The following is a 15,591-nucleotide window of genomic DNA, read 5'->3' on the forward strand; positions in this document are numbered from 1 at the left end:
AATAATTCTCTAGCTGATTTCTATGAAAAATCCCAACATCTTCTATAGCTGTTGGGATTTTTGCGTATAAATGGCAAATACTGACTATGCTAGATGTTTTTGTCAAACTGAATAAGACCATTATTGAAGTATTGGCACTGCTGTGAAGTCTCTTATCAAAATGAAAACATTTGGGTATTTTCAAATGCTTAATTTGAAAAACTTGAAGCTGGCAAGCCTGGAGCTTGGTGCAAGGTTCTACTCAATGTTTTGTTCAGGGCTATGGGTGTGGCACCAGCCTAGCCATCATACAGTGGTTAAAAAAAGAGGATCAAGAAAAGACAAAAAAATTCTCAATACATTAGCAAGTAACATAAGATCACTGATTCTGTGTAAGCCTTGTTAGAAGTCCTGCTGTTTGTACCCTACTTGGTTAGCAGTTTTGTAAGAGGAAGAAATGCCTGTTTGGAATCTCCTCTGCTTCATCCCTTTTGCAGCTCATGTCTTTTTGCAGGGAGCCTTTGTCTTGACTGAAGCAATGGCCTTCTCTGCCATATCACTTCTAAACAGATTCCTAGCTGTTTCTTAGCGAGACCCTGTTAAAATGGCTGGCAGCTGTCATTTGCAGGCATCCTGACCAAAGCAGAGGAGAAGCTTTTAGCTGGTTTTATGTGTGTATCATTGCACTCTTCAGCAGGCCCAGACTGGTAAGAGTTGAGAGAGTCCAGTATTTAACGAGCTAGAATAGTCAGAATTTGTACTTTAAATATATACAAAAGAGAGCATATCGTACTGCTAATCAGCTCACCCACACACATGCACGCCCAGGTTATCAGCACAGTGTCTTAACTTCCTTTATAATGTCTCAAGCCTGTCCTTTGCTCGTATACCCCATTTTAAAACACTAGTCATCTGTCACCTGCTTCACTGGAATTGTTTCTGTCTGTCAGCTCTACCCTTTTCAAACCATGTTTGAGTAGTTAACTGCCCCCTCCTTTCCTGAGCCTGTGCTGTGTATGGCTGCCCGTCCTTCATTGCTTTCATCTCCTGCTTCCTTTTTCACCCCTTATGATAGCTGTAGGTTTTTCTCCTTTTTTTATCGTTTGCTGATAGAGGCTTGCCACTGCTTGGACACGTGCCCCATGGTACCTCTCCACCTAACACGTTAGACTTTTCCCACGTGCCCTTGCAGTTGGATTGCAGTGTGATGCCTTTTGGGGTTTTGGTATTTTTTAACTCTTATTTTCCTTTAGTGTCCCGAATGTTTGCAATGTTACGGAAATGTTACAAAAAAAAACAGAGAAAATGTTTACTCCTCTGGACTATTGCACTTGGCTTTACTTATTTATTTGTAATGTAAAGAATATTTGCCTTATTTGACCATAATGCAGGGAACTACTCAGTTACAAGCATATATGAGAATGAGTAGTGTACTGATTTATACTCGTCTTCAAAGATCCTTCTTAGGAGTGCCACATACCTGTTTTATGCCATAAAGTAAAATCCCACTAGTTGTAAATAAGTACTACCGGTAGCTCAAAAACAACTGAAAACTTGAGTGGGAGGAATGCAGTAGCTTTCCTGTCTATGAGGAATAATGAGATACTTGCAATAGGCATACCTACTCCAATTGTTCACAAATCAGATCGAAAATCAGGCTTTCTCTGTTTCATAACTGTTTTTAAAATGAGGCAAATTACCCATGTGAGAACCTTCTGTATCTAAAATCTGATTTAGTGTGCATGGGCGTGCATGGACAGTGCAAATGCGTATTCCATATACAAATATAATGAAAAATTAAATTAGTAGCTCTGCACCCAATTTAAGTAATACAGAACTGAGCACACAGTGTAATTATGCTCACTTGCATCTATACGTTACACTGCTGTATCGTGGTACATGGCTGCACAGTGTTGTGGAAAACATTTTGTTGTGGTTGAAGAGTGGAGGACAAGGCCAGAACTGATGGAGTTATTCATTGTGATTTTAAAATAAACCAAGTTTTTTAGTAATCTTGGGTTCTCAGACTAATTATAAACCTATTTGCTGTGTCTGTTAACATGATTAATAGCGAACATTGTCAGTCCTCGTAGTTTCTTTGCAGTTCCTGGCTGCATTTGGTATTTGAATTTGACCCCCAACTTCTAGGAGCCATCAGAGAATCTCAGTTCTCTTTGGGAAGATGTGGACAGCTTGGCTGCAGAGAGAAGAGGCCAATCCCATGGGTTTTTGAGAAGCCTCCTTTGGAACATGTAGGGGCAGCCATCCAAAATGTGTTTCAGTAGTTTTTAGCTTTGGGGTTCAGAATCTATTCTTTTAGTTTATAGGTAGTGTCAATTAAGTCAAATAACATTTTTTTTCCTGCTTCGTGGTGAGATAACTGGTCTTTGTCAGTTACAAAATTTGTAATAAAAAGGGAATACAAAATACATTGTTGTCCTAACTGTACCTTAGCTATACTCCAGACTATTTACTGTTTTAAGGCCAAGTTAACAGAGGATTTAGTCTTCTGTGTCAAAAACTTAAACAGGTATGGATAACCAGGCTATGCTGTGCTGAATTCCAGGATGTAACTCTTTCATGTTTCTGTTTTGTCTGTCTGTGGAATGGGTCACTATCCTCCACCTTGCTTGGGTTTTTGGGCTTGTCGGGCAAGGAGCTTCTCTGCTTTTTATAAAGGTAGTTTTTGACATCTAAGGCAAAGACAGTGGGGGTTAAGATGGCTGATGTGGGCTGGAAAAAGTTTAACCAAGCCGTGAGCGCATCTTTTTTTTAAGGCTGAAGACTATTTTTTGGGTTGACTACTTCCCAAAGCTTTTTGCATTGTGACATTCACACCCCCGTCTTACCCATCAGAAGGCAGTCTCGTCGATGTCTTCTGGTGTGCCTGTATAGGAAAGTTCCTCCTCTGGATGAATATGAGGAGTTAGTACTCCCTTGTACCATTCCAGTCATTTTTTCTAATACAATAGGGTAGAAAAAAGAGGATTTCATCCCGTGCCTGTAGAACCAACGTTCCACATAGATAACATCGATTGCTACTTACTGTCCAAAGTATATTTAAATATAGCACAGGTAGCATGAAGAAGTTAATATTCCTGTGAGTATCTCAGGATCTCTTGTTGTTCACTTTTTGTGCATTTGAATCCTAGAATTGCATCTTCCTGTAATTGCTTGTGGTTTATATGATCTTGATTTTGGTGATTTGGGGTGGGTTTTTTAGTGGGCTGCTTTTCTTTTTTTCTCCCCCGCCTCCAACCCCAAATCTGAATGCCTGTATCCTTTAAGGTAAAGTTTGATATCTGCAACATAATAAATTTGCAATTTTTGTTGTTCAGGTTGCAGACCCCTATTTTTTGGAAGCTATGTTAAAGAACACCTGCAAAGACTGAGATAGTAGATGGCTCCCACTCCCCACTTCATGATGCAGGAAAAAGTGTTTATTTTCATTTTGTTTCTTGCTCGTTTAACACCTTAGAAATATCAGGAATGTCAAGTCTGGTCTTTCCTGTTTTTTGTTGGCAGACTTCTTGAATGACTCTGTAAATTAGGAGTTTTCTCAGCCCTCAGAAAAATGAGTATGCGGTTTATCTTTAGAAGGAGCTTTTGTCTGAGTGTCTTGAGTTAAATGAGGCGGGGGGGGGGGGTGTTAGGAAATGGAGTTAGCCTGAATAAAAATTACTCTTTGGTTAGTTCTTTCTCAGTCTTAAATTTTTATTGGTTGGTTGGTGGTTTGTGGGGTTTTTTTTGCTTGAAAAGGAAGCATTTTCTGGGTTTAATTTGTAATTTTTGTTTTCTCTTTCTTAATGTGCTCTCGATATTTTCATTTTTTATGATGTGGAAAAAGAATGGGAATAAAGCAGAACAAAGCTGTTCAAAAAATCCTTTTCTTCTCCTAGTGCAGAATTTATTTTAAATCCCTGATTGTTGTCTTCCACTACAAATCAGTCACTTTTTTACTGTGAAAGCAGAAAAATAGCTGAAGTGATGAATTTGGAGCCTGATGCCTTAAAAAAAAACCTGTGGATATCTTGCTAAATCATGGCAACCTGATAACTGTTGATGCCCTGATGTAGTGTGCCTCTCTCCGGGATAGTTTAATATGCTTTCTAAAACTGAAGACCATCTGTCTAAGTGTGATTGTGAATGGGCTATAAGTGTAATGTTATAAAAAGGAAGGATGATGGGCTGGTGTGTAAATCAGTGGAAACATACAACTGATACTGGGTGTGAACTTGTTGGTTGGATGAAGAAATAGTGTAATTGAGAGTGAGCTCTGCTTTTGGACACAGTTGCTGTGTTGGGAGATGTGGAAGAAATTCCAGTTACACTTAAGCATATGTGCATATGTTTTCCAATTCTTCTATATAAACACATAGTAAGTATGTGGGCAGATCAGTGGCTTCCAGATCATGCAAATATAGGGATTTTGGTGGAGCTGGGAGGGAAGACCAACAAAATTAATGCAGTGATATTTCCTTTGCATGTAAATAGTGTTCTCAAAGTACTGACACTAAGTAACTTAAAATGCAAGATTGCATTTATCTTTAAAATATTTTGTATAAAAGAAGAAAAAGTACAAACTTAAGAGTGTGAAGTTTACCCCATAAAGAGAGTTTTGGAGGAAATGGTTGAAGCAAGTATCTTGGAAAAAACCCATAATTTAGACCTTAGCTGCATTGTGCCAAAGAGATCTAGGCAGTCTTATGCTGGAAATGCTGAACAGAGTTAACTTTAAGCTATGCCCAAGTGTCTATCACAGTTGTTGAAGAGTTGAGGATCATTTTTCAGCTCATCACTTAAGCAGCTATTTCCTGGGTGAACAGCTAGACAACAGCAAATGGACCAGTCAGAAAGAAAAGAGCCACTTCTGCTGGGGAAACTGGAACAGCAATGTCCTAAACATAGTGATGAAAGCCATCGTTGATCAGAAATCAGAACGATGAATCAGAAATCAGAAATCATTGATCAGAAATCATAATCGTCAGTCAGAACAATGGCATCATACTTTTTCTGCTGGACTCTGTAGCTAGGTTTTTGGGACAAGAGTGATGTTACTGGTTTTATTTTTTTATGGTTGGGGTGTGTGCAAATTACAGGAGCTTGGACACTGAAGCCATTCAGTCAGTCACTGAGTGGACTCTGTAATGACTCCTGTTAAACTTACTGCTTTTCAAGGTGTCTCCTTCCAAAGTCAAGTTAATCTTGATCTTTGATAAAATTCTTTGCTAGTGTTTTTTTCTCTTTTCTAGGTAAAGAAATTAAAAGCCTTTGATGGAGATGTATCAAAACTGTCTCAAGCTGATTCCTTCATGTATTTACTAATCCAGGTGCCAAAGTAAGGAGATACTAGGTTTATTCTGTACATGATAAATGTTCTTTTTTGGCTGTCAGCTCTAAACCTGTTTGTTTGTGTGCTCCAGCTATGCTCTTAGGATTGAAGCCATGGTGTTAGAGAGGGAATTCTCACCCTCCTGTGCTTCTCTGCAGGATGACATGAAAATTATAAGACGGGCCACAAAAGGTAATTAAGCATGTTGGGACATGCATAATACTCTTGTTTTTGTCAGCATGTTAATTAGTCTGCATTATGAAGACTAGAGCTTGAATTTCAGGTACCTTAGCTATTAAATGGAAGCTAACTCCCCTCTGACAAATGCCGTCAGGGTGTGCCTGGCGAATCTTTGCTTCCAGAATCAAAAATCTGGAGACTTTGGGCGCACTAGCAATGAGTTCGTGACCAAAGCCTACAAGCTGTTTATCCAAAACAGAGAGAAGCAAAGGTGTCTGTGGCCAAATTAGGATAAACTGTCTTTGGAGTGCAGTTTGCTCATTCATGTGTCGCTGTCTCTCTGATTGAATGTGGCTGTTACACCTTTCTGCTCACTCTTTCAGAGATCCATAGGGAAAATCACTGTATGGTTTCCAATTTTCCCTGTATACTGTTGCCTTTTTGAGGTGGCAGTATTGGTGGGCTAAAATCTTTTATTGTGGAGACTTTATACTATTGCTATTCCTTTGTTTTCTGCTTTTGTTCTGTGTATTTCTCTTTTGTACTCTGCATGTTTTCTACATTTCACAAGTTTTGAAATGCTGCATCTGGTTATTTGTAAGGTAATCTGGTGTCTTCTACTCTGCAGGATAATAGTTCATTTCCTGGTTTCATTTAAACGTTAATGCTGACCTTTCAAATGCCTTGATTGCCTATTTGTTCTGTTCCTCAATATGAAATTCCCATTTCATGCTGGCAGTTCTTTTGACAGGCTACTAGAGCACTGTTCAGACAGCTGCTAGTGGTATAAAAAGGCACAGTAGTAAAAATATTCAACTATGAGCACCGAGTGCTTAGGAGAGTCGTTTTTAGTGAAAGTAAAAGGAGAAAAGCTTGGTGTGTTTTTCACACTAGCGGGGACTGAACTGGTCCTTCTTGACTCAGAAAAATGTGCCTTAGCTTAGGCTGAGGTTTGAGTTTGGCCTTGTGTTGGGAACTCTTTCAAATGATTGTTCTTTGTGTTTTGAGCAACAGACGTGTGAGGGAATATGTTATACATAAAAGCAGCCACGCCCTGTTGTCCCTCATGTCCTTCACCCAGGACATCTGTGAACTGCTGAATTCATTCCCTCCAGAGGAGACGCTTTGGTCCCTGGCTCCTGCATCAAGCTAGTCATGCAGATCAGACTGACGGAGCTTCCCTCCTTGCAGTCCACTTGTGTCACGTGCTCTCCACCATTTGGTCTTTTCACTTCAGGGTTTGTTGATAGCCCGAAGTTGTTTGGGCATTATGTCTACTTTTCTGTTCCCATCTCCTATGTTTCTTTCCTTGTAATTAAGCTGAGAGAATATTTGCTTAATTCTAATGCTGATAATTACTAAGGGTTAGGATGGTCTAAATAGCCTGATGGGTTCTTATCTAGCCTGCAAATGGATGTATCTCATAGTGATGCTGAGCAGGCTCTTACTATGCAAAGTCTTTAGATGTTGACTTCTCCTCTTGGCCTTATTAAATTTGGTATTCTCCTTTTTTGTTCTCTCCTCTTTCTTCCTTACCTATAGTTTGTTAGATCAAAGGTTATTTAATTAGTTCTATGTCTTTAGGCTGCCAAGAGTGAAATCCAAAGATACAAGGGCTCTCTGCTTCCAGAATGATAGATTAGTGTATTGTGTTGAGCAGTTAAATGCAGAGTAGATTATAGAATGTGAACTTCGAAGCAAAATAGTTTTCTAAATTATTTATGCTCCACCTTTTACTATTATGTTAATCGGTGTAAGATACAGTACCTTACATTAAAACCAGTTCATGTTATTTTTCTTGCCATATGGGAACTTGCAAATTTGGAGTTACTTGGTTTGTGGTGCCACTTGTGTAATGCTAATATATTAAGTCTTCACAGTTCTGAATTTCTGTACCTTATTTCTAAGGCACTCCCTCCTGGTGACTTTTAAGCGTGTGTATTGTTTTGTGTTTATATGTGACTGGATGAAAAGGTGTATGAATTCAGACAGAGCGCTACTGTGCATTTTGCAAAAAAATGAAATAGATACAAAATGGGTTTCTGTGATTGAAAAGCTTTAAAAGGCGGTTTTACTCCATTTGACTCTTTGCATCACACTGAATATAACTGTTGTAAATCATCTTTGATGTGACTGAAGTAAAATAAATGCTACTCTGAGTTGGTGATCATACAGAAGTAAAAGAATGATTCATAGTGGGGGTGGGAAAAGCAAGGAAAATTTAAACATTGCCTGTTATCTTTTCAGGCATGGTGGCTAAGTCTCCCAGAAAAAGAATAATTGTTCAAAAGCCCAATCCTGGCAGATGGATCCTGCAAGGTGCAGAACACTTGCCTCACACTGAAATTAGTAGGTGGTGAGGATACTTAACCACTTGCATGAAACACCTTGCACACTGCAGGATTAGACCTCAAATATTTTTGTGAGCTACTGGGAGTTGCCTTGGAAATACTACACTTGCAAAGCTGAGGTCTGAACATATACTTGAGGTTTGTCAGTTGTGCTTGTGACTTTGAATTATGTGGTACCAGTTTTTTTCCCCACAACCTTTTCAGTTTGTTGTAGTTTCCTGTTAAAATAAAATTTTTCACCTTTAAAAGCTTGAGGTGAAGAGGAGTTTGGTAACTGACCATGTATATTTCTAAACAAAGAGTTGTTAGACAGCAATTTTCTTGTTCCTTACAGAATTAATGACTTGTGAGGAGCTGCATTCCATATTGCACTTGGTCCTTCAGGCTGGGAATATTATGAATGCGGTAAGCGACAACCAAAATGGAGATGGCTGATTGACCAAACTTCCTTGTTAGTATTGCAGTCCATTGATGTCATGCCTCAGCTGTTTGCTCATTTCTTTTTAGGGAGGTTATGCTGGCAATGCTGTTGGATTTAAACTGTCATCACTGCTCAAGCTGGCGGACACAAAGGCAAACAAACCTGGGATGAGTCTGCTGCATTTTGTTGCTCTGGTACAGAAAAACTATTTTGCTGGTGTAAGCAACTGCTACAGATGTAGAGCCGTAGATGTAGAAGGGGCCATGTGCGTCAGAAAAAGTAGCTTTTCTACAGCTAATCCTCACCTTTCTTCTGCTGCCACAGAAGTCACCAGTTTACTTATGTCTGGTCATCTATCCAGAAACCCATGGAAAACTTGAGTTTTTTTATATCATGTAAAAGCTTGTCTTCATCTGACTTCCCCATTGTAGCTTTTATCTTATGGTCCTGAATTCTTACACTGGGGTGGTGGCTTATTTTGATAAAAACTCATTCCCTTGAATCTTTTGAGTAGAGTTTTTGGTAGGGTGGGGTTTTTTTCCTCCCTCAGTGACTGACGTGTATTTTTAAAGCTGCTGCAGACTTTTTTCAAGTTATTTTTCCTTCCTTTCAAACTTATTGATTTTAGAAGGGAGAGAATTTCAGTGCTTCCATATGTGGATTTGGTTATCTGTGTACAAACCGGCTTAACAGATTTCTAGTCAGCTAACAATGGAGTATTAATTGATGTTTGTGCAGGAAACAGTGTATCTGCTTAAACAATGGGCATCAGTAAATTGTTCTTTCCCTGACATTCCCTATTAATACATGTGGCTTGTGTTCACTGGCAGAAGCAGCTATTATTGTGCACTGCAAAACCGAAGCTGTTGTTTAAAGTTTCTAGTTCTGATCCCTGTGTTTGGTTAAGGGATGTCCAGTGCTCAATTGTGTTAGGATTGAACGGGAAGGAAAACAGTGTGGGAGAGAAACCTTGAAGTGCCCTCCCAGAGGCTTTAGAACTGCTGGACTTAGGGATTTTGGCGTGATGGTGGAATGTTAATGGATTGTGTGTGTTTTGGTTTTGTTCTGTTTGTTTCAGGAAGCCCAAAAGAAAGATGCTGCTCTTCTCAACTTCTCAGAAAAAATTAGGGCTGTTCATGATGCCGCCAGGTAAGTCAAAAGAAAACAGAGAACTTACGCTTAGACTGTGGCTTGGAATTTTCTTATTTGTGAAGCAATGAGGCTTATTCAGAGATGTCTTGGCACAAAAACTGAGATCTTTACAAATGTTCGCTATAGCTTTGAGGGCTTCATTTCCATTTGCTAGCAGAAGTATGCCTGCAATGTGCCTTCAGGTACGCGGCTTTTTATGACATGATCTCCACAGGTTTTTGGTAGATTTGTGTCTGTCAAACACATGTGCGTGTATATTATTTTTAGGAGATTGAACTAAAGCATGTTACTGTTTTTCCGTAAACCGGTTTTCATCTTTCTCTGAGCTACAATACTTTTTCCAATCTGGTACCAGGTACAGGTACTGGCCCTCGCTGCTGTTAGATGCTTTTTGATGTTTTGTTTGCTTCTCCATTTCTGTCGTGAATGGAATATCTGAAGGGTTTGGGGCTTTGTATTACTTTCATCTTAAAGTCTCTATCTGCATAATTTTAAATTGAACCTGATTTGTACCTCGATAACTGTCCTTGCTTTTGTGAGACAGTGTGTTCTAAAGCCCCAAACTGGAAGCTAGCAGTGCTGGAGTTCTGCTCCCAATTTTGCTACTTCCTTACTCTTGAGCTTTGGGCAATCTATTTACATTTTTTTCCCAGCTGTAAAATGGATCCAATCTCTTAGATCTGATGCAGGGTTAAGTAATGTCTGCAGAGGACTCTGAAATCTTCTGAGGAAAGGAGTGGCCATGGAGTTAATCAGAAAATTTTTGAGGGACCACCTGTGTGGCTTTCTGCCATCCAACCCACACACCGCTTTGGCAGTCTGCCACGTGGCCTGCTGGGGAATGTAGCTTCCCTCAGCATCCAAGCCCCCTGGCAAACAGCAGGGGAACAGGCAGAATCCCGAATCTGGTGATGTTTTTTCTGACTGTTTTGTTCTTTGATCACATTCATTGCTGCTGAAAATCTTCTGTTGCAACTCATGCTGGAATCTGTTCAGGGAATGCACTCTGTACAGGAAAATGAAACAGAACGAAATACCTGTCTCACCATTGGGCACGAGGAAGATCTTTATTAGAGACAACTGTCATGTACAGGTTGCTCATAAATCCTCCCAATTAGAGCATGTTAAAACAACTACCGTTGTGTTCTTTATTTTTTTATTGTCTTGCCTTCTTCACATGTCGGCCATCCTCTTCCTCCTTCACAGGCAGAAAAATAAAGCCTGTATCTTCTACTACTTTTCTTATTTGCAAAACCTCCCATGATCTGCCCAGAACAGGGAACTAACCTTTGCAGATGAAGTAATAAGCAGAGAAAAAACAGCATGCATTACATTAATTTGTGCGTGCACTGGAAAACTTATGCATGCTGTCACCATCCACTGCCATGTGCACTTCAGTCAGTCTGCCACAAATTTGTCAGCTTTGTTGTTTTAAAGTCATGCTGCTGGTGAAATGACCTTAGTTAGGAGCATGTGTACAGTTGTTAATTTTTATCATTTTGGAAACTGTAGTGCTTCAGTTCCTAGGCAAAGCTCAGTTCTCTTGTGAAGGAAATGCCATATATTTAGAAGCGTTTACCCTCAAAGTGACAGAGATTTAGGTGGGAGCTCCCATTGTATGGAACGTGGATCTCCCAGGATAACGCTTAGATTACGTCAGATCAGAGCTCTTTCCTGTGGTCTTTGATTTCTGAGTTACTTCTCCACAGGAGTAGCTCTGCTGCTGGTACGTGGTAGAAGGATGACATGTTGTAACTGCTGAGTTGAGACTGTGTAGGCTGCATTGCTGTGACTGCTTAGAAGAACGTAACGTGCAGTTTCGTGATGCCAAATACTACTGTCAAAATGGGTAGTCCTGGCTGATAATCCCTTGTGACCCAGTCATGTAATCAGCTGTACCAAGCAAATGATCCATCAGGAAGCAAATTGGTTTGTCCTTTTCCTAGGTTAGTTTTCAGCACGCAGATATGGCTGGCCATCTAGAAAATGAGTGCTAGCACAGGCACCGGAGAAAGAAAAGGAACACCTGGTCAGAGGCAGGGCAGCACTACCCTTTCTCATGGTAAGGTTGGGTAGGACTGGCTGGAGTTACTCGTGAAACCATACCCCATGGGAATCTTTTCAGGTTGCAAATAAGAAGAAGTGTGCTTATTGCTCTCCTAACTTTCAGTGTCTGCTCTGAAAAATCTCCTGAACAGGCAGGTCTTGTTTGATAGCCAGGTTGCACCTCATGTTAAACATCTATTTTTGAAGCGTATTGTGGCTAACCTGCGCGCAACTCCTTTCCCCCTTAATAAACATACTCTGTATATGCTGTTTTTAGGTTATCCATTGAAAATGTAGAAGCAGAGCTCCACTCACTGTCTTTCAAGGCAAGATCTGTTAAAGACAGCATTCGACGAGACCCAAAACTCTTTCAGCAGATGGAAAACTTTCTCCAGGTTTGTAGGATATCCATGTTAATGTGTTGTTGTCGCCTGAATACAGCACCATTCCTTAGCTAAGTGTAATTTGTGTGGACACGTTAATAAACAGAAGCGTTGTTTTTATATGTCTACCCTATCAGTGGTACAGAGGTGCTCCAGCTACATGCTGTTTGTCAGGCGAGAGTGTTGGAAGGACTGTGTTTTTACAGGGAGGGATATTGAGTGTACATTGCCTGAGGCTTGTTAGGCAAGCGTGTTTAATGCCTGTGAAATGACTGATGAAGATCACTAGTTAAAATATAAGACAATTTGGATTGGTCTCTGGTTTAGTACTTCACAGCTGCCCAAAATATAGTATCTGCATGTTATGTTATACTGGAGCATGTCAGTTTTAGCTGAGGCATGCTATGTGTATGAATCCTGATTGCTGGGTGACTGAAGAGATCTTGTTAGAAACTGGAAGGTTAAGAGACTGTTCTCTGTACTAGTTTACCCTTAGCACAGAATGTATAATTCTGAGCTGTACCATTACTTCTGGGTGGATTCTCCTTTTCTTTTTTAGTACTGCTGTGACTTTAACGACATGAATGTGCAAAGCACTTACCTTTGAAGCAGAGTTCTTGGTATTTTCCGAGTATGTGGTGATGCCTGGAGAAATATGTATTATAGTTCAATAAAATGATTTTTCTGTTTCACGCTGTAGATAATTATTAAAATTAAGAAAGCAGGTGTTGATCTAGAACTTAACCCGCCCTGATTTTCAACTTGCAAATGTAGTTAATAGTCCCTGAAGTTTTTCGGCAGATGAGAAGTTGATGAAGAAAGGGGCGGGTTAAGATTGAAATACCTGTCCTCATTCACTCTGCATTATTGGCTTTTATCCATTGCACCCAGACTCTTTAATGTTATGTTCTAACATGTTTGGGATTTTTCTTAATTTAATAGCTGATTTTATGTAACACTACAACCTTGTGTAGGCCACATTCCAAAAGAAATGTTGGGGAAAAAATCATTTTACAAATGCATGCCTTACATAAATACTTCCGGTATTTGTTTCTAAATTACAGGTGATAACCAAGCTGATTTAAAAGTCAGCTTTCATTATCTAATCCTCATGAATAAATTACTGAAATATGTGGGAGGAACTAATTTTCTGCGTATGCTTTTATCAATTGTCCAGTTTATCTTCAGTCCAGCTTTTTATTGGGTGCTTTTGTTTTTTTAAAAGACTAACAAGTAAGATTTATTCCTACCCTACTGGCATCATTTGCCAAGTAACTTTGTGCAGCAGGGCTGGCTTAAACGGTTACCAGTGCCTCCAGCTGCCTATTCCCACACTACTGCTGCAGTATCAAAAGTATTTAGGTCATCATGAGTTGGACAGTGTCAGAGGACAGATTTGTCTGAAAATTAACTTTTCTCCCCAGGTTACTTTGAGTCACATGTGACCTCAGATTTGGGATTGTGCAAGGGTGGAAGTGAATGGCAGATGGGAGACAGAGAGGCAGCTGCTGAAAGTGTTTCAAGGAGTTCTGCTGCTCGAAGTCTAACCATAGCCTTATTCTCTTCCTCATGAGAAGTCCACTAATCCACTCCAACCCTGTCTGTATAGCTCTACACTTATGATTCAAAGTGGTACTTTAGGGGGATGTTTTGTGGATGTCTTAAAATACACATATTTCCAGCGGTTCCTTACCTTTCTGGCATGTCAACCTTTTTTATTGTGGTTTAGGGACATCTTAGGAAGGAGTTGATTCTGTGATGTATATCCATGATTTTATCCACGTTTTTGGGGGAAAAGTAGGGAGCAAGTATTAATCCATTTATGTTTAGTTGAAAGTGGCAGGGAAAATGGGAAAATCACACTTGTGATGCTTTCAAGGGGCTCCGAAGTGGTCACTGTCCTGGGCTATATAACAGCTCCGAGGTTGGAACATAAATTTCAAAAGTTCCTAACATATACATGACCTGTTGTGACTTTGATTTTTCTGTCTGGTTCATGCCATGTATGTTTTTTGCTACAGTTTGCTGTAAGACATCTAAAGGAGCTTGAACACCAGAAAAAAGAATTACAAAAGGAGGGAAATGCTCTCATTGACTTTTTCTGTGAAGATAAAGAAACTATGAAGTTGGATGAATGTTTCCAGATATTTAAGGAATTCTGTGTAAGATTCAACAAGGCTGTTAAGGTAAGAGCAATGAATGAGATTCTCATGCATTTGAAATAGATGTTGGCTCTCATGAATTAAGTTTTTTTTTCTGCACAGGGGACATTTTATACCTTGTGGTATTTGATATATTTGCTTGAATGGCTACAACAGACTGCCCTCTTGTAGGCATTCCTTGCCAGAAGGCAGGTGGGAAATGATCATTCTGCCCAGCCCCGTGTGCAGTCGCGTTGCTCTGCATAGAATCATAGAATGCTTTGGGTTGGAAAGGACCTTTAGAGGTCATCCAGCCCAACCCCCCACAGTGAGCAGGGACATCTACCACTAGATCAGGTTGCTCAGAGCCCCATCCAACCTGACCTTGAATGTTCCCAGGGATGGGGCATCGACCACGTCTCTGGGCAACCTGTTCCAGTGTTTCACCACCCTTGTTAAAAATTTTTTCCTTATATCCAGTCTAAATCTACCCTCCCTTAGTTTAAAACCGTTACTTCTGCTTCAGGCTGACTCGACCATTGAGATGATATACCTCAGGGTAGCCTACAGGGCTACTTGTAAGGGGACTCCTTCCTTCTCTTTTCGTGAGGAGGTTGGTGATTGCTAAGCTGAGCGGTGAAACAGATTGCACAGACTTCCTGACTGGTGCTCACTATTCAGGCCCTGGACTGGTAATGTTAGATCACTGGAAAGGCCTTGAGATGTGGCACCCTGTTGCATGGACGTACTCACCTGAATCAGCACTAGCTCAGGCTCTCCACTGCCCTCCTTTACATGACTAGACACACTTCACCAAGTAAAGTAAGGACTGTGTCTTCTACTTTGTTCTTTCAAATGCTTTTTGTGGGTGAAAACTCAAGAAATTAAACAGGCCTATGGTACAAAGATACCTCATCCCCAGTGTTGACCATTCATTTGCTGAGTACCCTAAATTGGTCCCAAATAATTCAAGAAGTATACCAAGATGAAGGAGTGGTATCAGCACAGGTTACAGTTTTGGTTCAGCAAAGTCTGCCTGTTGTTACAGATGGTTTTTATGCCTTTATAAATAGCATGAATGAGACGGATCCACACATTTCTTTCTTTTTCTGCCTTATGCAATCTGCATTGGACAGCACTTTGTATAAGGGTGTTAGTTCAGAGAGAGAACAATCTTGATTTATAGCAAGCCGACAGGATGTTCAGCTGACATGCCTGTTGTACCATTAGTTTGCCTACCCTTTACCACCCAAGATAGCATGTAGTTATGCACATGTGTGAACATTATACAAATATGTAAAACCAAATGGTGGTAACTGTTGCAGACATTTTAATGAGAGGTGACTTCATGCATACACATTCAATTATTTGGGATGGGGCATTTAATTCATAGTCGAACATTGCAAGTGGTTGTTGGATAGCAGTTACTTCAGGGTCCAATGGCGATCTTCCTTCCTCTCTCTGTAGTTACACTCTAAAACCAACAAATTAGTCTCTGATTCGCAAACATTGAGGAGATTTGCTAACTAGGTATTTTGTGGGGACTAACCTCTGTCCCTACAAAATTAACAGAACCATTCAGAATAAAGATTGCAGTTCTGACAAA

General features: G+C 40.1%; 1 protein-coding gene across 2 annotated transcripts in view; it reads left to right on the forward strand.

Moving 5' to 3' along the window:
• Positions 1-15,591, forward strand: part of FHDC1 (FH2 domain containing 1) — a 37,931-nt gene that overhangs the window by 16,550 nt on the left and 5,790 nt on the right. For both annotated transcript variants that reach the window (XM_075421572.1, XM_075421573.1), the window contains exons 5-11: positions 5,232-5,317; positions 5,403-5,503; positions 8,177-8,247; positions 8,350-8,457; positions 9,342-9,412; positions 11,739-11,856; positions 13,866-14,030. In XM_075421572.1, coding sequence (XP_075277687.1) covers positions 5,232-5,317; positions 5,403-5,503; positions 8,177-8,247; positions 8,350-8,457; positions 9,342-9,412; positions 11,739-11,856; positions 13,866-14,030 — 720 coding nt within the window. The remainder of the gene's footprint in view (positions 1-5,231; positions 5,318-5,402; positions 5,504-8,176; positions 8,248-8,349; positions 8,458-9,341; positions 9,413-11,738; positions 11,857-13,865; positions 14,031-15,591) is intronic.

The sequence above is a fragment of the Opisthocomus hoazin genome, chromosome 5 (genome assembly GCF_030867145.1).
Source record: "Opisthocomus hoazin isolate bOpiHoa1 chromosome 5, bOpiHoa1.hap1, whole genome shotgun sequence".
Classification (NCBI taxonomy): Eukaryota; Metazoa; Chordata; class Aves; order Opisthocomiformes; family Opisthocomidae; genus Opisthocomus; species Opisthocomus hoazin.